At 42.7% G+C, this 27,310-nt stretch overlaps 1 protein-coding gene across 3 annotated transcripts in view; it reads left to right on the top strand.

The window, feature by feature from the left end:
• The window catches only part of nrxn3b (neurexin 3b), a 310,461-nt gene that overhangs the window by 275,303 nt on the left and 7,848 nt on the right, over positions 1-27,310 (top strand). For all 3 annotated transcript variants that reach the window (XM_030720979.1, XM_030720980.1, XM_030720981.1), the window contains 3 exons: positions 888-977; positions 2,623-2,933; positions 21,808-21,886. In XM_030720979.1, the coding sequence (XP_030576839.1) occupies positions 888-977; positions 2,623-2,933; positions 21,808-21,886 (480 nt within the window). The remainder of the gene's footprint in view (positions 1-887; positions 978-2,622; positions 2,934-21,807; positions 21,887-27,310) is intronic.

Below are 27,310 nucleotides of genomic sequence, written 5' to 3' on the forward strand. Positions count from 1 at the left end.
ACAGATTCGCAGCACCGTTCAGAGGGAACGGCGCCGCGATTGTCAGACAAAATGTTGCATCCTGGCACATTCACAAAGGAAATTGGGAAATCATGGCAGAAACACACAAAAATTCCCCGTGTAAGAGAGACCATTATTATGATACTGCGATTATGTACCTAGGTTAGCCACGATCCCAGAAGAGGGGGTTGCTGTAGCTTTTGTATCACTGTTTTTTTTTGGGGGGGGGGGGGGGGGGGGGGGGGTTTCCACGCAAAAGGCAAAATGATCTCATTTGTATGCATTGTCCTCTTCAAATCTGTGTCACTGTGGGACTGCCCCCCCCAACAGGTCTGCTGTGCCTCAAATTACCACTTCCTCCTCTGACATTGCCTCCTTTCCCTCAAAAGCTGCTGCACATCACTCGTTTCCTCCAAGTAGCTACTACACCAAATCATTCCTTGGCCCTTGAAATGTAAAAGCAGGTGGTGTCCAGTGGGAGAATTACTGCACATAAATTACCTCCAATTTTGCTTCAGAGAAAGGCAGTTTATGCATTTCTGCCTTTTCAACCACTTAATATCCTTCCTTTTGTCTCTATTATGTAATATGATGTAGACTGTGATGTATTTCCTGTGTTTTCAGTTATTCTTGCAGGTTTTTTTTTTTCTTCTACAGTTTACTTTTCTCATTGTTGCTGTGTGTGGAGTGTGCTGTATAAATATTTAAAAATTTCAACTAAAGTAACATTACTTGGGGAAAAAAAAAAAAAAAACAAACAATCATAAAGCTTTTATAAATATTTCTAAACAAAGATAAAACTCTTTCTAAACCACTGTATAAATGTGTGATGTCTGTTGCTGTTGCCAACTGTTTGAAGCTGTTTGTTAAACTTTCAAACTTTAAAGGCAACAGCGACATTGAGCGCTATCAAATGGCAAATAAGAAAATCCCGTTCAAATATACCCGGCCAGTAGAAGATTGGCTTCAGGAGAAAGGTAAATGTTTATCGAACTTCTAGAATGTTTTTTTATTTTCTGTCATTTCATCGGCTTGTTCCCTTTCAACCTCTGAGAATGAATAACCATCCCTTAAACCCTTTAAAAAACAAGTAAACCAGAGCGTTTTTATTTTTCTCTCTTTGTTTTTGTTTTGTTTGTTTTTTCAGCTTTCTGTCCTTTCCTTTTGATTCGATTTTTATGATGCCTTTTTTTTTTTTTTTTTTTTTTCTTATCCCCTTTTTTTGGTCATTGTCATCTTTTGAAATTTTGTTGAACCATGGTGTCTAGTTAAAGGGACTGGGAAGTACAACAGCAAGATGTGAAAACTATCAAGTGCTACTAATCTTCTGTGCAGAATTGACTAGGAGAAGGCATTATCTATGCTGCAACAGTCGGCCGATTGTTTTGAGAGGAGAATTAACTCCCTTGGCTCAAATCCTCTGCAATGTTTGAGAACAAATTAATCAGTGGGCATATCCCCCTGAAAACTTTCCAAACAGCAGGTGCCTCTCCCTGCTGTAATTTATCTGATTGTAGTTATAGACATCAAGCACAATAAAATTAGCACTTGTTTGGTGATGGAGAGCTAATTGGAGCCTTTTTTGACGGCAAAGCGTCACAGCGCGCCTGCCAAGGTGCACTGTGCCCTGATAGAGCTGTGCTTTTCAATCACTTAGATTATCAAACCAGCACCTTGTTTGTATTTAACATTTGTGGGGATTTTCAAAAGGAAAAGAGGGGAAAAAAAAAGAAAAAAAGTCTGCTCCCCCTTGTTTTTTCTGGTGCTTAACACATCATAATACCATTATAAACTGCTTTTAAAATTCATTGCACATAAACATCAGCATAACTTCATTATAAAGTCCCTTTAACAACTGCTAAAACAGGCAGGTTTGGAAAAAAAAAATCCCATTACTGCTGCATGCATGACTCCACACGTGCTATTTCATTTTCTGTGATATGAACATCCTGCCCCTGCCATTTCATACCTAATGTATTATGTATTACATAACAAACAAATGTAACAAGCTTGTGGTGTTATGTGTCTGTAAATTATACAATGGAGATTTTTAATTATGATTCCTGTATTGTGAAGGTTTGGTGTGCGTTTTTTTTTCTCATAATGAATGCATGAGCAATGTGTTTTGATAATGATATTTGGGCTTCTCCTAATGAAAATCACATGAATTGTAGCAATTGGGGATTGCTCATACTTTCAGTATAATATCCCCCTACACATGCGGTAGTTATTAATCCTATTGCTTCCCAAGTCCACTGATTTGTCCACAGAATAACAGAACCTGTGGATACTATATTTGTTCTCAGCTTTAGTAGCAAAGTTTGAAATCTCCTGCTGTATTTCAGAATTAATTAAAAAGAAAAAAGTAGAGCAGTTGAATACTTATATACCTTTTTCAGTGCAACACCAGGTTGCATCATCATTACAGTTTGAAAACCATCTGCAATTTCAGTTAATCAGGCACAGAAGACATATCATCAAACTTTTTTTTTTTTTTTTTTTTTTTTGGCATGAAGTAAAATTTACACCTTTATGACAGCTTGATCTTATTGTTACATCAGATTATCCCTCCACCTTCCATCTCTTAAGCTTATCAACCCTCTTCCCTCCCTCCTGCGCCAGGCCGGCAGTTGACAATCTTCAACACCCAGGCCACTATCTCAATCGGTGGGAATGACCGGAAGCGGCCCTACCAGGGTCAGCTCTCCGGCCTCTATTACAATGGCCTCAAAGTCCTCAACATGGCCGCCGAGGGCCACGTTAACATCAAGGTGAACGGCAGCGTGCGCCTGGTGGGCGATGTCCCCACCAGCCGGGGCGCGGCGCGCACCACCACCTCGGTACCACCGGAGATGTCCACCACCTTTATAGAGACTACCACCACTCTGTCTACCACAACCACCCGCAAACAGCGTTCACCACCCACTATTCAGGTAAGGCTGAGGTATTTATGGTTGTGGGTGTGTATGTGGTGAGTCATTGTGTGATTTACTTAAGTTGTACGTCAGTTTCCAGCAGAATAGTTTGGTACCTGTTGGCATTCTAGTGTTTAAGAGTTACAATGCACATTCTTTTGTGTTTAAATCCAGTCATGCCCAATTCCGTGGCTTCAGCGGTGTTGTTTTGTCAAAGCAGCTGGTGTTGCACAAGATGATGTGCAGCGGTTATGGCAATGGTCAAGGACGCTCGCAAAGAACCCATCATTTTGTACCAGTAATGTTTTGAAGGAGAGTATTTGAACCCAAAATATGATCTTTTACTAAACCTAACCAAGTAGTTTATGGTGCTTAAATGTAACTACCAAATGAGAGCAAAAACAATATAAACAATTTTTCTTAAAAACGACAAATGAGTAATGGGACGTGAACCACCCCGTCTTAGCTTTCAACCTTGAGATTGACTCCAGTCCTGGCCCTCCAATATCCAAATGTGGATTGCATCCCTGTTAAAAAGGGCACTCTTCTTTGCTAGCATCCAGTATTGCTGTGTCCAATCCCTGAAAGGACTCCGCAGTGCCAGCAGCATCTGACAGAGCAGCACTGTTTGACGTCCAAGAATGAATATGCACTGAATAAACTCGTGGTTACACAGTTCTCTCTGGAAACCTGATTTGAATCTAGAATATTTTACATTTTGTTAAAGTATCCCATCTAGCAGAAAGAGTGACGGGGGCAGAAGGCTAATGCGATACATGCAATAATCATATAGCAATTAGCTTTAAAGCTTTAAAGGTTCTGGTAGCAGAGTTGATTGCCTAACCAAATAAGCTGGTTCTAGTGTACGTAAATGTGCTAACAGTCTTTAGAGTGGCCTCTACAGACATGAGGGTGGTGCTGATTTTCTCATTTAATTGTCAGCAAAAAAGTAAGAAAGCCTATTGTATTTCCCACAATGTCAAACTAGTGCCAGAAATAAATATTCTCCAGAGATGCATTTATTATATATTTCCTGGTAGGAGACTTGGACTTGCCTTAGATATCAGTTTTCATCCATGTGGAGTGCAGGTGTCTGTGAGTTAAACATTTGCTATATGACCAGAGATAAAAATGTTACAAAGGGAAATGTCAAAAAGCAAGTGCTCTTGTCCCTTTCCCACTCTTCACTGTTTTTGTGTCTTTTTTGTGACTTTGCATGGGTGGATTGTAGCCGTGCTGCCTTTTTCTCTGCTTGATCAGTCAAGGTCAGGATACTGTATTTCTCATTCTATGGAGGATTGAAGTGCTGGTGTTCATTGAGGTGTGCAAAGCCAGCCTCGCCACTGCTCCCTTTCTCTACATGTCTGTCTTTTCTTCCATCTCTTTCTCTCTCTCTGTCTGTCACTCACTCCTGTTCCAGCCTGATGGCGGCCTCTCTCCAATACGTCCCGAGACCAAGCCAATGACTGTCACCGCTGTGCCAAGAAAGTAATCACACAGAGTGGTGTGTTGACACACACTGGACAAATTGAACCATTCATTGTCCATATTAAAGCAGTAAGTCTCCCTTAGGGGTGAGACAGTGTTGGGGTTGCTTGTTGTATGACAGACAGGGACCACTGTTATCAGCCTCTTCACCTCAAGAACAGATAGCCTGCCTTGCAGTGATGATGGCCCTTCACATCGCCGCTGTCACTTGTATGTCTGTATCAGTGCCGTGTGGAAGAGGCCATTGCGAGGGCTGCTTGACATCCACTAAATACCCTGTGATTTGGACTGACATAGCTGACAGAGTCAAAAAGCCAAGCCTTCATCTGTTTGAAGGTCTGGAACAAAGGCAACGCGGTTCATATTCATTCTGGCTCCGTGGCATCAGTAATCTGCAACGATGCCCAAGCTGAGATACATTACAGTGCCGTGTCTGGCACCATCAACAAGGTCACATCAGATAAGAAGAAACGTGGCATCGCTGGGAAAATGGCATTTTGTGTCACAGGCTATTAATATCAAAGGAAGTCAATAAAGTGTGTGTTTTGAAAGAGCTCCTATACAAAGCACTCCCCTTTTCAAGGTGAAATGATGAACCGATACCTCTTTAGTCAATACCCACGGTGCAGCGGTTAGATTCCAGATGACGCACTTTTGGTTGTTAACATTATAATATTTGTCTTTTTTTTTTTTTTTTGCCCTCCCTAACTTTTCACTTTATTTTTGTATTCCTTCTGAGAGCACACCTTGTTCATTCGTCTTCCACAAGCTCCCAGTGTAGGGTCTGCTTTGATTCATGCTGCCATGTCACAGAATTTCATTTGCCAAGGCCTTTAATTTTACAGTTCCCTAGTTGGTTGTCAAATACCATAGTGTGAGAGGTAAGGAGAGGACCTGTACCAGTTTGGCAGATTTCTCCACCCCTCTGGGTAGTATAGGGGAGTTGAGGGATTTGAGCTATCATTAGTGATGTACTGCAGTCCTGAAAGAAAGCTATAGGCAGCTGGACTAGAACATGTGCGCAGCAGTTTGAGTAGCTGTGAAAACTAAGATGTTTTTCTTTTTATCTGCTGTGTTCTCACACATCTGTGTTCGGTCCATTTTACCTGTTTCTGAGGTGAGAAGGGGCGAATGCCTTGACATCTCAGGATCAGCAGAATGAGAGATGGGGGCGGGACGTGGAGACAACCAATCTCGCGGTTAATTAATGGTGGCTCCGTGGGGACATACCAACACAACAGACGCATTTCACTTTCTTTGACTCGATTCTCTCGCTCTCTGTCGCTGAATTATTTGATTTCAAGTAAGCTCAGCTCCAGCTACGTTTCCACATAATATTCAGTAGTATTCTTTATTTTAGTGTTTTAAATGAAAAAAAGGGGAAAGGTTTAAAACTTTGGCATTTAAAGCTTAAATGCAAGTAGAATTTACTGACATTTTGATTGAAGTAATGCACTAGAAACTATTTTCAGTGCATAATAAAACAATATTCCCTGGTATGAGATATAAATGATCAAAATAAAATTCATCTGCAGGCCGCTTTGCAACCCATCTCCACCCCAGGTCTTCCTGTTCATATTGTGTCTGACCTACTCACTGTCGTATATGTCGTCAGTTATGTTGCTCTGCTCTGTGCTGGGTCTTGCTGCTGCAGCAAATCTCAAGAAACAGCCATGCCAGCAGATATAAATTACCACAGATGGAAATATTAACCTTCTTTAAACTATCGTGGTACCGCAATGGCTGAGGAATGTTGGTAGTTTTAGAAAGTAGGTCCAGGAATTGAAGGGCATGATGGGATTGTATAAAATAAGTCAGTAAACTGTATTAACATGGGAAATAGTGCATGTACAAATGAATTAAAACTTAAGATTTATGTGCAGTACACTAATACAGTCCCTACACTGTTTTTAAAGTGAATACCAAGGTCTTCACTGAGCTATGTCTCCATTGAGAGGTCTTCATTTGAAGAAGGTTCGTCAGCCATACGTAACAGCAGTTTTTCTGTGCCTCGTGTGTTTCCTATAGGATTTGTCAGCTCGCTATTTTGCCGTCAAAAACCAAAATTGTTCCATATTTCATCCATTTAGTAAGTGGAACATTTCTTGAATCATATACCACAGACAAGGATGACTAATGCTCACCACGATAGCGGTAGCTGCCTGCCACTGTCTCTTTCCAGCACATTGTGTACAGCCATGGTAATGCATGTTCACAGAAATGCTAACATAAAAACAGGAAATGAACATTCAGGTGGTAAAAAGAAGTTTAATTTTAAAAAAACAATCTCAGTGACTTCAGAAAGCCCTTTTATTTTCTCCATACCCTCTTTATAAATAATAATTTGTTCTTTATTGCTTGTTAAGGATGGTCTAAGAATACAGATATCAAATATTAAATACAGAATGACTCATTTATATGATCGAGGCAACAGTTTACTCTCATACAAACCCCTGCCTGCCTTTATCCTGCACCTCTCTAAAAAAAGAAACAGTGGTTATAAGGAGACTGTGTTGAAACTGAAAGGGTTTGACAGTTATTATGGAAATTATGCAACACATAATTAAAATTCTACTAGTAGCCTGCAGCATGAGAAGTCAGAAAAAGTATGGTAGATAGTTTCTCATTAACAAACAACACCAATTTTACACATCAGGTCAACTATGTTGGAAGTTGTGTTAGGTACTGCTACTACATCTGCAGCTCCAGAGGGAGCATCAGAAAATGTAAAACTTCAAGTGTCATCATCATCTGGGGATGTGATGTGAGAAGGAAGGGAGTTTATGTGGCCCGCTCCTGGTCTCTGCTTGAGGCTGGTGGTCCAAAGTATCTCTCACTGTTGCTTTTTGGGAGTTTTGTAGACAGTTTTTCACAGGAGGGAATAAAATAAAATCCATCTTGTCTGAATGGATTCTGAAAAAATGTCATTGTTTGACCCTTACAGTTTATTTTGTGACCCCTTTGAAGGGTCCTGTCCTCCACGTTGGGAACCATTGATTTAAACAATGAACAACAAGTTAACAAGTCAAACTTCTGGGATGTTGATCTGGTCAGTTAAGTATTAGTTTCAGCTACTTTGGTGTTAATGAATTTAACAACAAGTACACTAGACGGGCAGCAATGAGACAACCCCCAAAACTGGAATGGTTTTACAGCTGACCTTTTCCCCTCCTTTTTTCTCACTAGTTTTGCGTTCAGCTAGGGTCAGTGTCACTACTGATAGAGTGTGGTGATACCTGGACCCTACAGAGGTTGCACAGGTAGTCCAAGTCCTCCAGGATGGCACATCAATACGTGCCATTGCCAGAAGGATTGTTGTGTCTCCCAGCACAGTCTCAAAAGCTTGGAGGAGATTCCAGGAGACAGGCAGCTCCTCTAGGAGAGCTGGACAGGGCCGTAGAAGATCCTTCACCCATCAGCAGAACCGACATCTGCTCCTTGTGCAAGAAGGAGCAGGATGACCACTGCCAGAGCTGCAAAATACCAGAGCCATAGAATAGCAGCACTGGCAGGTCCACCACTGGTGCCCTGTGCTTTTCATAGATGAGATGTGACAGACATGAAAGGGTCTGGAGAAGCCCTGGAGTAAATTATGCTGCCTGTAACATCGTTGATGGATCAGTGTTGGTCTAGGGAGGTGTATCCATGGAGGGACGCACAGACCTCTACAGGCTAGGCAACAGCACCCTGACTGTCATTAGGTATGGGGATGAGGTTGACAGTTTTCATTTCCACCAAACGATGTAGCATCCTTTCATTCGTAACACATTAAGCAGTCCATATCAGTATAGATGTCCAGCATGATTTTTTTGCCCATTGAGATCTGATGTTTTCAAAATGTTCCTTTAATTTTTTTGAGCAGTGTACTTACCAAGGCCCTTCAGCTCTGCGGAATTTGGTTGGACCAAAGAATATATTTTACGCTTGCCGATTTAATGCGGATAGTCATTTTGGGAATACTCATTTATGCAAGGCTTTCTATCACGGGAGATCAACTTCTCTCGTTCCCAATTAACTGACGCTGCTGGCGTGAGATGTTTGGGAACAATTAGGATGGGAGGCTGCAATCTAGAGTACCGTGGGGGAAAACAGCTGAGGGAGAGACAGTGAAAGTGATTTGCATGGTTGCCGTGTTATAGAAATTGCTCCCGTCCATCATCTTCAACAGGCCCGGTGCTCAGGAGACGAGAAAATGAGAGGTAAATTGTTTGTGGTTTAATTGGCCTTTTTTCTGCTGAGAAGCAGCAATTGTTCCTTATATTGATGATTTAGACGCGCACGCCATGATGATAGTGATATTGCGTATAATTGACGCGGATTCTTCTTCAGCGCTGTGTGATTTCTCCATTTTCAGATTATTTTGAGCTATTTTGGTAGACAGCGTGAGGTGGGGATTTACAGGGAACACAGGACAACACACAGCAAGTGTCATGAGCCAGATCCACCTCACACTGTTGCTAGATACTGCTCTGCTCACTAAGCTAACATGATACCACTCTCACCGCTATATTTCCTCCCAGCTCTCCTGAAACTGCCTCCATCTCTCTGTCGGTAAAGTACATCAGGAATGTTGCTTAACACCTGGGGATATATGATAATCACTGATTTATTCTCTCTTCAAGCGGTAGCGAGGAAGACGCTGTGCGGCATGCTGGGTGTCTCTACGTGGTTGTCTACTAGATGATGTTTGATGAGTGTGTTCATCTGCTCACGTTTGAGAGCGTGCAGGTGTGAGCGGGAAGTAGGCAGATGACGCTCCAACTTCTCCGCCTGCTGTCAGTCGTCTCTTCTTTTCAGTCAGTCTCTGTGATCACCTTCCCACACAACCAGTGCCCACACTTGCCTGAAATTGTGTAGAGGTCAAACTAGTAGGCAGGTGTTCCTTAGGATTCTTTTATTCCTTCTCTTCCCTCCCCCCCTTTTTTTTCCCCCTCTGTCAGTATCTCTGGCTGCCCTGCACAGCACCCCAGCTCACAGTGAATTCTTAGAGATGAATGCTGGAGGTCTGCTAGTCGCTCAGTGTAGGCCCAATTAGGAGACAGCAGACTGATGGGGATCATGCTGGCGTGTGTGGCTTCATTAAAGCAGGCATACACACACACACACACATGCACACAGCAAGTTTGTACAAGGATCTCTTAATCTTTGTCTCTCACATCTGCAACGTGCACAAGCAAATTAAGCTACTGTAATTTGCATAAGTCTGCGCACACATACACAAAAACATCGTTCAGCTCTGTTGTAGCCGCAGCCACTCGCACTGTCAAAGCACTGAAGCAAACGATCAAAGATTTTTCATCATGTGCTGCCAAATAGTGCCCCCCTACCACGAACATGACAGACTCATTTCAGCACTGTCATAGATTGTCTGTCTTTTCTGTCACCAAAATTTGTAAGCAACATCCGGTTGTAATTCCGTCAATGAATTGTGCATGTCACAATTTTTTAAAGATAATAAGAGAATACGTACAACTATTCCCATTAGAGTTATCTGTGTAAATATAGTTTTAGAATTTTATGTCCGCAGATCATGTGTGTGTGTGTGTGCGTGTGTGTATGTGTGTGTGTTTGTGTGCGTGTGTGCGTGCGTGTGTGCGTGCACGTGAGTATTCAAGGTAGTTTGTCTCTCAGTGTGTGAGTACCAGCAGTTAGCTCTAGGGGTTTTGGACCATGGGAGGTTTTGTAATGGATGTCCCCCATGCCTCACAACACATCTTATCTGGATCCCCTGGGAACGCTTGTGTGTATGTGTAAACCTGTCTTGTCAGCTGCCACTGTCGCAGCAGGGCACTCACACACCAAGAGGCAAACCAAAAACACATATCAGCTGCACACACAGTGCAGTTTGTTACTGCAGGACATCTGCACATGCTCTGGGTGGTATACAGTCTCACCTCATGCTGTGCTCCTCCAGAGATGGCTGACTGGTTAAAATATGATGCGCATGTCTAACTAAAAACTTATAACTGAAGTAAGAAGGTGACACTGCCAAACTAAAAGTACTGATATGAACATTAATTGTCACCTATGCAACCTACTAGTCAGCCATAGCGCTAGTTCAAACAGGCCATGAAGTCAAGCTTAGCCACAGTCCCATAAAATCAGCTGATTTTAGCTCAGCTAATGGCTCAGCTGATAACGTCCACTTGGTAAAACATTTGTGGTGAGCTGCTTTAGCCTGCCTGATGCTGATGTGGTGCAGTGGTCAACACATTGGCCTTGTATACAATGAGGAAGCAGTTGAAAGTATCGGCCTTCCAACCACGGCTGCACTTCTGCAAGCTGCTTTCCAACCCACCTCCACGCTTGCTCCATTCATTCTGTTTCTGACTTAATCGGTGTCAACACTGGTTCCTGAACAGTTCTGTACTCGGGCTCCACCTGCTCTACTGCTCTACCTGATGCTCACGTGCACGCCATATGCTTTCCACATATGCATGTGGAAGAATGGGGACATCCCAGATGTAAATGACTGCAGATTGGAGAAAGCAATCGTCTTTAGTCAGTGTTTGTCCTGACAAATAACTTAAACCAATCATTTTCGTCAAAGGGTGGTCAGTTGTGGATGCCCAAATCATCTACAGTAAATAGTTGTTCTAAATCCAGATTCTTTTTATTACGATCATCTCTCTGTGTGCTTGAATGATCAAAATGGAGCACTCAGTATTAAATACTGTGCCAAACCATTTTTTTTTTTTTCAATGTGAGGTTACTGTGAGATCCCACGCTGCACTCTTTGTGGTGTTTAATTAACTTTTCCCCAGCACAACAGTTCTGGGAACAAAACTATTATAAAGGTTCGTTTATACTGACTATTGAACTTCTTTTGTCAGTAAGAATTTCCTGTTAAAACACTGTCTTCTGTCTTTGCACTAAAAAAGGTCAAAGAGATATTTTATCAAAGACAAAACAGACATCGGTTATTTCATTTGTGTCTGCAAGAAAGCTAATTTTTTTGACGTGTAGCAACACCATGTATTGTATGTCCTTTTTTCTTCCAGGTGCTGTTAAGGCTTACGCTTACAGCCATACTCACAGACCTGGTAACTTAATCCAGGAATAAAGAATCTACATACGCCGCTGCACTTTGAATACATTTGCAGCCAGTCTATGATATGCACTGGAGTGTGTGAATTTATGTCTGCGCAAGAGAGAGAGACAGAGAGACTAGATATATACATATGCAGCATTGCTGTATCTGTGCGTACAGATACCACCATGTGTCTATGAGAAGCAGTAGGATTTAATTAAATATGTATCACACAGACAAAGCCTTTGATGTTGCAGAGCAATAATGTGTTTCTGTTTCATTGCTCAGCTGAGCTGTTAGCAAAGCCCAGTGATATTTCTCCTCTGTGTCCACTGAGAGTCTGTGCAAAGTCCAACGAAACCTGTTGCTTTTAATAGTAGTGAGCCTGGGATAATTATAAGGATGGGTAGGTCGTCCTTACATGTGTGAGATACTGTGAGAGGCTCCAACGTACAGATATTTTGAGTAATCTCTCTGTTGGTTAGTGATTATGTTACACTTTCATCTTCAAAAAAAGAGACTAAATCAAATGCTTAATTTGGTTTGTGCTCATTAGGTACTGAACCCAAATGGGAGCACGGGGCTAATAGGGGCACGCAGACCTGCTAGCATCAGGCATTACATGATGCCTCCATGATTTAGGGCTATGAAGTCATAAAAGCCCTTGACTTTGAGAAATATTGAAATGAATTGAAAGAGGAGATCAAAATGTGGGCCCCAAGAAGAAGAGCAAGGTTCCATGCCAGCTACTTGCTTCACATGTCACACGTTCTTAATAGAAAGCCAATAGCTTTCCAACTGAAAGTATCATTTTACTTATTGAGTGTGTTCTTCCAATTGGCAAGGTCAACCGAGGTGTTTTATAAAGCAGAAAATTATAATTGAAAACAAGTACAAATTCAAGCCTGCCTAGTTTTACCCAACCAACAGCCAGTCATGCTTTGGATGATGTATTATACTCGTGAGAAACCATTACAGCAACAATGATTTAGAGGTATTAAGCTGTTAAACTCACTGGTGTTTTGGAGCAGGATGAAACGGAAGTTGCAGATCATTGTGGAAAAGCCTGGATTAGAAAACTCATCCAGAATTTAATTGCCCCCGCAATACCAGCGCCAAAGTAATGTGATTAGATTACGGCGAGCCTCGTTAAAATATGTATTCATGATTTAATAACACGGATCCCAAGAGGACATCAAGCACAGACCGCATCAATACACAATGAAGGCAGAGATGTTCAGAGATGTTCAGGGCCGCAGAGCAGCAAGTGTTAAACTTAAAAATGCGTGTATGTGTGGAGAGTGAATTAAGGGAAAATGAAGCAGTGTGCTACCATAAAAACAGTGAGCATTTGGCAACACTTGAAATTCCGACAGTGAACACAGAATCCGAGACGAGAACAGATGTTTGCTCCTCTTTTAAATTATCTCGCCGCGGAGCTGTCGTAATCATATCATCCTGGATTCGAGCCCAGTGTGATTAATGTGGACTTAAAATGGACAAAATTAATTGATTGGCAACAAGTGTGATAACCAGTTTTTTGTTTAGAAAATGGGGAAAATGATGGTTTGGCTTCACTGAAGTGAAGATTTCATGTTTTGTTTTGGTTTTTGTTGTTTTATTTTTAACAGTGCATTGATATTTTTGAGTTAGTAATTAGGGGAGGCTGCAATAGTCCTTGATAAACACAATCAGGTGTTTCTTCGAGGGAAAAGGCTCGAGTTGTCATCAGAATCACTGAGCAAAGGGCTGGTTGATCCATGTATTAAAACAGATCAGCCTCAGTACTTTCATTATTAACAAGCAGAGAGTCTACTTTTTTCATTTATAATCAGAGAAATAATAAGTCAGCTCGGGTTCTTGGAAATGATGAACACTGATGATGATGATGTGATGAGCATTTTTAACAATTTAGTGATATTTCATAGAGCAGACAGTCATCAAGTAATCATGGAATTACAAATCAGATTAATAATTAAACCTAAAAAAACAGTTGCAACCCTACCTAAAATTTAAATGTCACATCTTTGCATGTATTTAAGGTGACCCTGATTCAGTATTTCTGGCTGGTGTTAATGGAAGAACTCCACATTTTGAAGGAAATTAAGTGACTTACATATTAACATCAGTGAGTGTTAGGGATTAACTCAGAGGGCTTAAATAAGTTAACTTACTTAAAAAGAAAAAATTAAGTAATCTTGTTTTAAGTTGAACTGCGTTATGCAACACCCTGGTTTCCGGCTGAAGCGAGCTCAGTTCTGTGAATGGGCCAGTGTCTCATGAACCTGAGTAAAAATGAAGCCTTTCCTTTCATTGTCGTCCAACACCCCACCCCCCCCGTACCCAGGGCACTCGCCGTTCCTCCCCCCCCCCCCCCCCCCCCCCCCCCCCCCCCCCCCCCCCCCCCCCCCCCCCCCCCCCGTCCCCCCCGTCCCCTCCCCCCACACGCTCTCATCTTCTCTCAGCTTTTTTCTTCGGTCACAGCTCTCAGCGTAGCTCGACACCGCATCCACATGAATTCCTCACTTCCTCTTTGAACTGAGAACCACAATTGGTAACACAAGCCGTAACTCTGAGCCGTAATCGCTGCCACAATTTCACCTGCGGATGGCGAGGACTTGCACAGAGAGGAAAATTTCTTCACATGTCCTGTCTGCTCACCTCAGATCTTCTACTTCTTCACCATGAGATGCCCTCGTGCCTGCCCCTCAGTCCTTTGTTTCTGTGTTTGTCTACATACGTGCATGCGGCTGAGTGTGTTTGTCACAGGGCTTCCCCGATGACCTTGTGTGCTGCACCAGGGGGGTGATTAAGGATCGGGGCCAAAGACCATTTCCTTTTCATGGGAAGATGAATGACCCTGTTTGAAAGTGGCTGCCTATGGCCTCGGGGCAATTAGAGTTTGCTGTGAGCCAGCAATGCTCGCTGCTCTGCGCACAAAGGCAGGTCCTGGAGAAAAGAGAAATACCCGGCGCACAACCCATTCTGCTGAAACCAAACACGCTGCAGTAACGGTGAACAAATTAAAGGAATTTTCTTTTCTTTTTTTACCTTTCCAGCTGTTCCTCCCCTGCTCTCCTCACACACCCCACTTGCCTTCCCTCCATTTCTCCGTACACCTGGGAAGAAAAAGGGGGGGGGGCACACTGAGAAAGGCCCACCGAGGGCGCTCATTCGAAATATCAATATTTGTTCTACAAAAACCATTTAGCATGTGACTTTCGCCCTCTAAATTTGTTCTTGGAGCTCATTTCATGGTAATTTATACACTATATTTTAGCACTATTTGTTTTCGCTTGCCTCCTTCAACAGCATTATTACTAATGAAGATAAAGTGATGGAATAGCTAACTAGATTCACCACTGTGTGATATTTTTAACATGCTTCTGTGCTGCCGCATTCATTTTTTTTTCTGGATAAAGCATCTTATCTGTCACAGAGCAGGAGCAAAAAGAGTTGTGGCAGACTATTGATAGGGATATGGCCTAGTGCCATTGATTCCCCTTGTAATACAAGCCTCTCCCTTGTCAGCCTGTCAAAGCCAAGATGGGACATGATAGCGCACGCATCGGGCAGCCGTCAATAGAAAGGCGAAGCTTCCGCCTTCGAGATGACTATCTTATTTAGGTATGAGGGCCGATGAAGAGGAGGAATGGGGAACTAGTGAGATAGCGAGAAAGAAGAGATCGAGTTTAGTCTGTCCTCTGATTTCTGCCACTTTCTGAGCCATTTCTCAACCTGAAAAATAGTCAGCGGTGTGTCTTCCCACCTAATATGTGTGAAATATATATATACATGCCCCAGCTGACCAAGGGGCACCATGGGGGAAAAAGAAACTGCTTTGAATTGTGTGTCTTTGATTTGCCCTTGCCTTTTTGCGTCATCCCTTTGATCGCTGAACGTGCAGCTACATTGGATATCTGTTGCTACTGGCTGCCAGGATGAGGCGCTCAAGGAAAATTGATTTGTTTGGGGTTTATTCCCATTAGTACAAAAAAAACAAAAAAACAACTTTAGCCACCGGGCACTCCGGCATTGTAAATAAACCAAACTGGGTTTGATAGCGGCGTTGTAATGTGGCTCTATAATGCGGTGTCTCTTCCCTAATTCTCAAAAGGCCTTGTTTCTCAGTGTTTCCTTCAGCCTCTGGGCTCGAAATATGTGAAGGTCATTTGTTATGATAAGACTGTGTTGTCTTCAGGAGCAACCTCCCGCACCCTTCCCTCATGTTATGTCTCAGTGTACTGTACTTAAGCATGCGTGCCTAGCGCCTCTCCGAGACACAGCACTGTTCACACTCATATTTCATGTCATGTTTGTAACCCGGGGGCCATGGCTGAGCTTTAGCCTTTACACTGCTATTACTGACCCATGGGAAAACTATAGACAGCGGTCCAGTACATTGTGTCTTCCTTTAACCCCGCCGAGCGCGAGCCGTTGCTTTGATGTGACCATTCAAATCACTGTCACGCTCAGCAGAATATTCAGCTGCAGCCACAGCCGCAGATGCAGCAGCTGCTCTTGTTACCATCCATGTATTTGACGAGGTTTTTTTTTTTTTTTTTTTTACCCCCAAGTTCAATCATTCAGTGCTTAATTAGCACGACCCCTCAGACGTTGGCTGTCAGCTAACAAAAGTTTGGAAATAGTTTGTTACTACCTCACTATATGGCATTTTTCCAAAATTAGGTCTAGGATTGTTGAGCCTGTTAAGCATTAGCACCGCACTGATCCGATTGTACTTTCCTCTTTATCTGTGCTACACAGACACAAATTTAAGTGCACGTTATTTTGTTCAGCACCAAAATCCTGCATTCTGAGAAAGGACACACACGGGTGCCTGCAAACGGCGAGCGGTGTGGGTTTAGCTCTCCGTTCTCCCGAGTTCACTCATATTTATTATCCGGCACAGGTGCGAAGAGATGGTGAGACTACACTTTAGTTCCTGCTGGCACTTTATCAGACAGAACGATTTAGTAGTTAGGGACAGTGATAAAAATAATTTGATATCCACATCTTTTTATTTTCAGTTGCAGTCTTTCTCTCTGAACATGGACCGAGCTCTAGGAGAAAGAAAAGTCTGGGTTTTTTTGGCTGTGTTGTAAAGTGGATTTGATTTGACTCTGGAAGAAATCTGTCAGACACCAGTAGCATTTATCTACTTGATGTATCGGAGCCTGGCAGCCAGCAGTGCTACTGCTGCTCTTAATATGGCTGGAATGGAGCAAGAGTAGAATTTCAATTCCATCTTAAAACAATAATCTCATGTCCATATGTCCCGAGATGCTAATTGCTTTAATTGTTGCTCTTCTCCATACTGGCCTTGTAGATACCCTTGCCTAATGTGGTTTCAGTCAGAACCGCTCCACCTGCATACGTGAAAAGCATATGTTGGGAAAAGCAGTAGCAAGATGCCAGCACAGAATAGAGCAGCCATCTGTGGTGACAGATATGACACTAAGTCAGATGTAGCAGTGGAGGTGGGTCGCAAAGTGGCTTGCAGATACACAGCTTTTCAGTGCCAGAGTTTGTCAGATTTATGAGGTTGTCTTCTAGTGGACTTTTTTGGAGTGAAATTTTCCTCCGTGCTTTTATGTGTCCTCATACTAAAGAGGTAAATCCAATTCTAAAAGGGTTTTAAGTCTGGAAAGCACCCATTTGATTTGTGTTACACAATGTCTAATCAGGCCCATAGCAAAAACAGACAGATTACACAGAATGCATTTAGGCACAGCACTGAGAGTAAGTCACCCATGTTTTGGCAGAGCGCAAAACCCAATTCACAATCACTCTAATTATGCGTATGAATAGACAGAAGGAAGATAGTGCGAGTATAACACCTCTGCAAGTTGTGTTATACTTGCAAATAGTGAGTGTAAAACATGAGCACTTAATCAGACTATGCGAACAGCTTGATTCATTAAAACAACCACATCTGTTTCCTTACATGGTAAAAAAGACCTTCATATACAGCACATTTAAAACCTCATATGAGCTTCAGCTGAACTAAATAAAGGAAGGACTGTGTGAGCTTAAGCACGACTTCATATGCACATGACATGCCGAAAACCTTGGCCTATTTAAGTGTCAAAACTGCCCATCTCTCTCATTCTGACATGTCAGTGCTGCTGCTGCCCTGGCCCCTCCAACCACCCCTTCATCCCCCTTTAGGATCCAGGGTGGATATTTACGCATCACTCCCCAATTTCTATATATGGTATTTGTGGGGAGTGATGAGCTCAGAGCCTAGACACAAAACTCTAACTGCATTCTGCTGCTGTAATACATCATTTGAAGCAGGAGCTGTCTGACTGAAATAGGTTCTTCCAATGAGAAAGAATTTTAGATTTTGTTCCTTATCTCTTCCACCGAATCACTTCCAGAAAGGATTTCCTCACTGCCAAAAAAGCTACAATCAAACAGTGCAAACTAAAATGGCTTTAAACGTCCACAGGGGGATCTAGGATCTCATCCTGGTCTAATCTCAATCTCCACATTATTAAAAAAAACAATCCGATGGTGAAAAAGTTTTTAATAAAAGTGTTGCTTTCCCAGCATCAGATTTATTGCTAATCAATCTTGCGTCCTCTTTGTTCACTCCGAGGTCAGGCCTGACTGGTGATGTAGCATGCACTCCATTCACTTGCAGAAGTAATTGCAGCTTCGCCTGATAATGGCCTCTGCATTGCTGCTGGCTGATTCACAGCCCAGAATTCATGATTAAACACCAGACGAACTTTGCAGAGCCAGAGACGGCGCGGGATCTTTGCAGATTCTACATTTTTGTTTGTGTCAGTGGCGTTACTTTCGAAACTAAATGCTGTCAGTTTTTGAGACCCATCTCCCAAGGAGGCCGTCTACCTTTATCGATCGCCCGGGCGATCCTTTTAGTTGATTTGCTGAAGTGGTCAGAGGTAAATGCTGTTTTAATGAAGTCTGGATATTGATTGGGCTGTGGTGTTTGTTTGTGGAGTTAGGAATTTGAGCGTCAGTCGAAGGCACGCTAATCGGGATAATCAGGCCTGATGAAAATGGCCATTTTATGTACTGAAATCATTGTGTATAATACACTTTCTTCACACACAGGAAGTAGCAGGGATGTGCATTTTTTTCCACACATGAAACAATGCGGCCCAGTAAATCCCACAACCAAGACTCTTAAAAATGATGAGAATGTTTGTTGAGAATAATTATACCAAAAAAAGAAAATGCTTCGCTGCCAAAATATATCCCACTCTATGTTATGGAGATTTAGTCAGAGAATTGGATTTTGCCAGCTGTGAAATCAGTTTTTGTAGTCCCGCTGGCCAACCAAATCATTATGCTATACCCCGCTGTAAGCTCCCATCAGTGCACACATAGGAAGTCTATGCCTGTTCTGCTCTATGAGTTGTCTTTGCTTTTCCAGTATCTACCCTCACGCCATACGTTGTTCTCCACTCTGGACGACTGTGAGACGACCGCGAGCTCCGTGTGTCACTTCATCGCTTCTGCATTAGTCCAGATGTGGAAAGCAATGAGACCCTAAGCCCTCTGTGACAATCACTTCACTCTGAACCACTGTGACAGATGGAGATACATCATATGTTTGTGGAAGTTAATCAGGCACAAAACTAGCGGCTCTGCAAATGTCACATGTCACACTTCAAAAAAATCCTCTTTCATTCATCTCGGAGTGGAATCAAAGTCGCTTCAGTGTGAGGGTCTCTTACTTTAAGTTTGAGGACGTAGTCGTGTGCAAAATGAATCCATTGAATGGAGTGTGTCCTTCTCCCTTTTCATTGGAACTTGTACAATTCATGAGGCTCTTTAATGTGGAGAGGATAAAACATGAAGTACATGATATTTTTTTTTTCTACACTGCTGGCAGAGTTTTGGCCTCTGAATGCCAAAACATCAGGAAATGTTACTTGGGCTTACCTCGGTGCTAAGAACCGTGCCATTTGAAGAAACTTCAAGGTGCCAAAGCTACTTTTGTACGGTGCTGTGCAAATGTTTTGAGCCACCACTACATGGAAATACAGTATATTAGGGGGAAAAAAACATTTGTACAACTCCAGTGAGTTTGAAAGTCAATATCTGGTAAGACCACCTTTAGCACAGTATCAGATCAGATCAGAATTACATTAATGTTTTACCAATGCTGGTTGTTGATGCTGCAATCGTGTGTTCAACCAGGCAGCATGCACTTCTCAAGCAATCCCAGGTCACTCAAACAGCCTCTCTGCTGGAAAAGTACCTTTTCCATAATAGCAGCTAAAACAGGTGACCCTCAACAAAGAGTTCTAAGAAACACCACAGTACCCAATGCCTGCGGAGTTCATCCAGGGGGGTCGTACCTCCCTTTAAGATTTAAGATTGCACAATACAATGAAATTTTTGTTGTAGCTGTCCTCCAGGTGCCAAAATAATCAATAATAAGAAATATAAAATAAGAAATATAGAAATAAAATAAAATAAGATATTTACAATTATATCCAACAGTTACTAAAACACTGAAAAAGTTCAAGTAATTTTTGCAATGAAACATTAGTTTAGAGTGGCTGTAGCTCAGTAGGTAGAGCAGGTCACCTACTGATCGGAAGGTCAGCGGTTCGATCCTGGCTACTCCGGGCTACATGCCAATGTATCCTTGGGCAAGATACTTAACCCCAAGTTGCTCTCCGACCGTTCTGTCGGAGTATGAATGCGTGTGAATGTTAGGTAATTAAAAGCACTTAGCTTCGTAAAAAATGGAAGTGCTTGTATGAATGGGAGTGCATGGGTGAATGCAAACAGGTTGTATAAGCGCTTTGAGTGCTCATACTGAGTAGAAAAGCGCTATATAAGAACTAGTCCATTTACCATTTTTGCAACAGGCCTCGTTCACTATTTGACTATTTAATAAACTTGCTGTCAAGTGGATGTCTGAGAACGCAAGGCTGTGCATTCAGGTAAATATGCGTAAATTGGTGTGATCTGTTTAATAAAACTGTGGTGGTTTTGAAGATACACATGGGTGTGTGAGGCTCTGCGAAGCAAGTGTATCCAAAGCAGTGAAAATATTCATTGTGCAGAGATGCTGCCAGCATCAGCTGTGGAGAAATGCAGCATGAATGGACAAGAGAAAGGCAGTGTTTTCAGTCGGCGCCGGGTTATGGTGTGATGGTCTCGGGCTGAAATTGCTGGAACAGACTTTGAAGTGGCTCCGATTTTTCATCTCTCTCTCTCTCTCTCTCTGTGTCCCTGCCTCCCACATCTGCTGCTATCATAATAACAAGCAATAACCCTCTTTCGGCAATAACCAAGACTTTTACGCCCGTAATGTGGCTTCAATAAATAATGTCATGTTTACCAAGGGGCCATATTTTACAGCAATTTAGCTTAGAGCCCCCCTCACTGCTTTTTTTTTTTTGGCTCCTCTTGGTGGAGTACAGTACATAATGTGGTGCATTAAGCATACCAGCAAAAACACGCATTAGCACATTATCAAATGTACTGATAGAGAAAGCAGCACAACCCATCATGCATAATCATAGCAGGCATTAGGAATGTGCGTTCTCTCTGTGATGTTCTGTAGACATGCATGCTGTACATCAGCATACGGTGGAAGTGGACGGCTTTCTCTGGGCACTGTTGAAAGCAGCAGCACAAGCACGGGGGCGCGTTTCATTAGTCTGTCAAACTCAATGATATTTAGAGCCCCACACCCTTGGCCAGGACTGGAAAACTCAATCAGCACTCTGATTTCATAACCCTGCTTGGTGACAGGGCTTATTTTATCGCCCCGCTGATTCATTCTAATAAACGCCGGCTGCCCAGCGCACCGCCGCTGAAATACAGCCCCCTCCCTCCCCCGCTGTCCTCCACAGGTCGACCTGAAAAAAAGGGGGAAGGGGCGGGTGGGGATAAATCACAATTGTGGGAACTGGAGGGTGCAGATAATCCATCGCTGGTCCGGGTGTAGCTTGCGAGTGTGCCGCCCCATCCCTCCCTCCATCCTTCCTTCTGCACCCTTTAGCACAAATCAGCAGCTGGGACGCCGTTGATCTGTGTGGGCTTGGTGGGTCCATTGATTGCGGGCGATGGAGGAGAAGGGCGATAAATAATCGGAGGCAGAGTGCGGAGGGTGAAGGAAAACAATTATCTGCGGAGGTGGAAAGCACATAAAGCGAAGAATGATAAACACTGTGAAATATGATTGACTCCAAGTGATATATGGAAGCCGAAGGACAGGCGGAAAAGTGTGTGTGCAGAGATATCCTTGAATGGAATGGCTGTGTGCAAGCTGAGGACTCACGGCGCTGCCTCTGGTCTAACCACAATTTCTTCTGTGTGTGTTTGTGTGTTTGTGTATGTGTGTGTGTGTGTGTGAATGTGTCTCTTTTTCCGCAGACAACAGATGACATTGTTTCATCAGCAGAGTGCTCCAGCGACGACGAGGACCTGGAAGAGTGCGACTCCGGACATGCAGGTGGGATGAGTGTGTCGAGTTGTGCTTGCTCTGAACCTGGTCTATTTCTCCTTATCTTTCTTTGATTTGCTACCGAGGAGCTTCTCCTCCCTTAGCATCATGTCCCATGGGAGCTTCAAGTGTAACTTCAAAAAAAAAAAAAAAAAACGCCCCCTCGAAAAAGTAGCAACATTAGCGCAAGGGGTCCTCAGTGTCTACCAAAAGTTTAAAGAACTCTTTGGATGAAAGCAGTAAGAATGCACTTTCTACACCCTTAGCATGCTCTCTGTAGGAAGTCACAGCTCTAACTTTTACTGTAAATATGTAAATGCACACAGCTTACTGTCAGGACTTGTTAAAGCTCATACCTTTCATCTCCCAAACAAGTTACACTTAGCTATGGGGCCACTGGTTGCAGACATGACAACGCATTGATACTAATTTTGTTCTCTCAGCGCTCAGTTGAGAGCCAAACTTTACTCAACAAAGTACGAAATTAGTATCAAGCCCCATGTCGCCCGCACTGATGCTTCAAAATGTATCTGTCCTGTACATGGTTGATTTCCTCTTGCTGTGCGTGTGTGCGTCTCTCTTGACAGAGGATACATTTTGAGATTCTTTCGAGAACAAAGATGCTTTCAGCCTAGATACTGTGATATGTAGCAGACTAACTGCAACAGAGCCTCTTCCTCCCTTCTCCTTCTTCTTCTCTTGTTTGTACCTCTGTTTCCTTCGTCGGAGGCTTGCCTTACCTGAAACATTCTAATAGAGAACAGATATCCTCGAATTTCTGTGCGCATCGTCTCTCTTCCCTCCTCCCTTTACACGCACACACACACACAGACACACACGTATCACTTTGTGATTAGATCAAAGTGATAAGACACTCACTCAGTGGAAAATAACAACAGAGCTGGAAATAATACCGCAGATTTAAAAGGAATGGTTATTTTGAGGCAACTTGGGTTTGGGTGACTTGAATAAGCAGCTGTCAATCACGGTCCTGCCCAGGAGCTGTTGGCGTGTATCCTAATAATATGGAGCAAAGCAGAAGACTGTGAGCCGTATTGAAACTGGCTCAGTATTTGAAAAGCAGCTCCCCTTAGGCACTCTGGAAATCATTAACAGCTCAGGCTATTTGATTGCTTCACTGTCCTTCAAAATACCATCACAGCAAACTAATTGATGCTGCGCTAATCTGGCTAAACATGGCTCAGCTTAACACCGAGCATATGTCCACTTTTCACAGCTAATAATAAGCCCGCCGCGTCGCCCTTTCACTTTGCTATCTGCAGTTGGAGAACACTGCACATAATCGAGCATTTATTTCCTTCTTAAGGAAATTAGGTCTTTCCGTTAACTTTAGCAGAAATTCGTCCGGTAATTTAACCATTCCTCCCCCAAATCTATGGATCTACTTTGAAGCCTTATCGCACTCTAATAGCATTTGTTTTCTTGAAATTATGACCGCATTTAGGCTCCTGTGCTCATGGCTTTTTGATGGCCTTTTTTTTTTTTTTCTCGGTGCGTCTGTGCAGCATTTAGGTGCCTTATCTAGCGTGAGTTGCTTTCTCGATGGCAGAGATTATTGGAATTGAATGGGCGCACAGCTCGTGTGTTTCTTTTATTATTATTTTTAGACTATTAAAACCCCAAACCCAAGTATTCTCAAAAAAAAAGGAAAAAAGGGGAAAGTGCAGCGTCAGAAGCTTTTACTAAGAGAATATGGTACCCTCCCCTCATATAGTGGCAACATATACACACATATGCATACATAATGTACATTTCATCATGTGGACACAGAAATTCATATCCTCATTCCTTGCCCCGCTTCCAGTCGTATGAACAGTTGCATGATATGATGTTGGTTTCTTTTCTGTTGCATTTTATTTTTTCTCTTGTGATGCACATATGAACATCTCTCTTCTGTATCGATTTGGACCCAGCTGCTGGGTTTGAGCCTTTCTTTCTTCTTGTTTTATTTTGTTTTTTTTGCTTTATTTTGGGGCCTGGGAGGGTTTAGTAGGGTGATTTTATTTCCTTGTTTTACTGTGGTTGTTTTTTTGGTTTTTTTTGTCTTTTGCCTTTTTTTTTCTTTTATTATTATTCTTATTGTTTCTTTGGCGTCCTCCTCATCATCCGTCGCCCATCATCCAAGCAAGGATAGAGCCGCTCCTCCCGTTTTTGCCTCATCTTGTGCCGCATGAACTTTTGGTGGTTGGAAAAGTCAAAGTTCTCTTCCTCATCAAGTTTTGTGTTCATTTTATTTTTTTACTTTTTTGTGCCATATGGCTTCTAAAGAAACATCTCCTTCCCCCCATTTTCGATACAACATAGGGAAATGAACGGCAACAAAATCTTTTCTTGCCATCATCCTTTTTTGGCCTTGTGCAGGCAACCCCATTCTGTCTCAAGAAAGTTGTGTGTGAGAATGACTCCCCTGTCTCCCCCACCTTCCGAGCGTTACCTCTCCCCAACCTCCACCCTCCCTCACCCCCTGTCCATCCCGACTCACCCACCTTCTTTCTTTTAGCCTTTCTGCATATACATGTCTGTTTGAATGCAGATGGCATAAAAAGACTTTTATTGCCACAAAGTATATCTGTTTTTCTATTCTATCTGTTGCTCCAAGTAGAAGGCATTTGTGGCATGCACTCTGTACTGGACTGTACCGCAGCTCTGTAGACTAACTAATAATCCTCTCCCCCACCGTCCCCTGCTTCTGCATGGATATGATTGGCATCCATTTTAATGTGCTGCTTCTTTTCCACCCATACGTCTCAAGCTAACCCCCTTCCCCTCCCTCCACTTGGCTTCTACATGTCAGCGTGTGCGTGCTGGGAGCTACAGCGGTGGGTCTGCACCACCGCTGTTCCCAGCAGCAGCTCCTCCCTCTGAGGTGTCCTGTGTTTGTGCTCGTGCTCCGTCTGTGTCTGCCAAACAGCGTGTCTTGTCCGCTGTGCGTGCTCGTCATGTGCTCGTGTTGTCCCAGTGTTTAATCAAACTGTTAAAGCCTTACCTTGCCCCTTTATCCCATGTGAGTTCCACAAGAGAGCGAATAAAGAGTGTCCCGTGAGATGCTTCACAGTCCTCTGCATACATTTACAGAATATGCTGGTTAAAGGTGAAGAAAGCGCCGAAAAGTTTAACCACATGCAGAAGTGTGCTTCCACCGGGGGGAAAAATATGCGACGCTCAGTTTCGAGAAAGGCAAATAAGTCAATTTATGATTTCATTTCACAGTGATTAACGGTGCCGTAGCTTGTCATTACCGTGTAATCAGAGCAATTTTATGATTAATGTGTCATTATATTGGAGTAATTGATTCAAATGATTTCCATCAATCCACAAGAGCAACTCTAAACATTTGATTTGTCCATGCAGTTCCTACAAGATGCTGCGAGTGAGACCTGATGAAAATAGGTTTTATTCTGACTCGTAATCAGCTAAATTAAAAAGTCTACTTCTTAATGAGACTAACCCGTGGATGTGGAAAAATGTCTTTGTCACAGCAGACTTTTTTTTTTTTTCCTATTGTGAGCACTGAAAAAAAACAAAACAAAACAAAAAAAACAAAGGTGTGACTAATAACATTAATGATGTCTTTGCTCCACTCTAGCAGGGCCCAAAAGCCATATCAGGCAGACAGCTTTCATAACTCTTGGAAAAGAGCCATCATCATTGTTATTAGGTACACCTTTGTTTTATACTCCTGTAATGTCTCATCTTAAGAGAAACATACAGTATTACAGTGGCTCTGTTACAAACCTCGTAGTAAATGTCGTAAAACCTGTAATATGTGTAAACAAGAAGTGAAAAAGTACATCGTTGGTGCTTCCAAACCAGACAGTGCATGAACCAAGGGGGTGCAGTAATGCTCAGTATAAGGTAAATAATAACTGTGACTATTGGACTATAATATGTCCACTTTAAGCTGCTCTAATAGATATTTTCAAAGTACCCGTGGTTCAGATGACTGCATTTAATATTCAAGTTTTTATACATTGAAAATCAGAACTCAGGATTATCGCTGCAGTTTGTGTCAGTTTCGTGCAACTGCGACTTTACTGTTTTGGGTCAGTTTCACAGTCTTCATTAGCCTCGTTTCCAGCTGCAGCTTTCAAGTGTTTCAATAAAAAAAAGGGCTGGCAGTTAAAGGGACAGACTGAGCTTGGTGCGCCAATAAGCAACTGTTAATGAACAGAGTTGCTGTATTAACTTCACAGTATGGTATTATCTTAATATTCTTGCTACAGTTTGTTACGCTGTTCCCAACAGGTCGGAAGATAGTTTAGAGTAGGTTTAGGAGACGAGAAGCAAAGCCCATCCTATTGAACACCAGGAGTGCTCAGTAGGATGTGTGGTGGATCAAAACTATAGCAGAGCTTGTGTACTTCATGCTGTACTATAAGAATGCCAGACTCCCCCTCTGCATTTCTCCTGAACATAACCACACAGGTAGGTTGTTTGAGTCTTTCCAAACGACAACCAGCACTGGATTTTTCTATAGGAGACAGCTTTCCTGCAGATTTCTGCAGCCAAAAGCATGCAGTGTAACTGCTGCATTCAGTGTGACAGTCAAATATGTCATGAGAAGAATGTTTTTTCCATAAAAAGGGCATAAATGATCCTGCATGCACTGTTGCCCTCAGCCTTTGATCAAGTGGAAGACAGATCAAACAGATGTAATGTATTTATAGGTGTTTCCTCATCTCATTTGCCTTGGGTAGATAAAGTCTAGGCTCTGCCGTTCAAATTAATCTTAGACTGGAGACTTGGATGTAATGTTGTGTGAGTTCTTCACTGCTGTATATGAAGAGCAAAGTGTAGGGTACAGAATAAAGTATGATAGGGATGGATCACCGAGTTTCCCCGTGGCATCGGCTATGGATTCCGTCAAGCCCCATCGGGCCAGCTGTCACTTCAACACAGGCCTCAGATCAGTTTAAAGGTTATCCAGCTGACACACGTCTGCCGAGTGCAGAGGTGCAGCCTAATGGCTGTACAGCAAATCGACCAGCTGACAGAGGCGAGTCGCCACGCCTGTTGGAGATGCCAATTTAATACACCGGAATGCAGCCACCCACATGATGACGCATTAAGAGCTATCTGCCATGCGCCGTGACTTCGGAAGAGCGCGCGTTCTCCAGCCAGCTGTGCTCCGTGCATCCTGTCAGGATAAAGTTCTCCACTGGAGCTGTAAACGGAACGTCGTTTAATGTTTAGGAGAGAAATGAATGTCCATCAGGGAGAAATGATGTTTCTCTTGGCGGACGTGTGCACAGGCAAGATAAGATAAATTTAATGGCAGGGTAAAGTGCTTTGGAACTACATGCTTCTAAAAAGCTCAGTCATTGCACGGTACACCCTTATAATCCCTGCCATGTCCCTATAAGTATATCCATGCTGAGAATCTGTGTGTTGCTGGCTTTCTGGTAATCAGTT

Source organism: Archocentrus centrarchus, chromosome 24 (assembly GCF_007364275.1).
Source record: "Archocentrus centrarchus isolate MPI-CPG fArcCen1 chromosome 24, fArcCen1, whole genome shotgun sequence".
Taxonomy (NCBI): domain Eukaryota; kingdom Metazoa; phylum Chordata; class Actinopteri; order Cichliformes; family Cichlidae; genus Archocentrus; species Archocentrus centrarchus.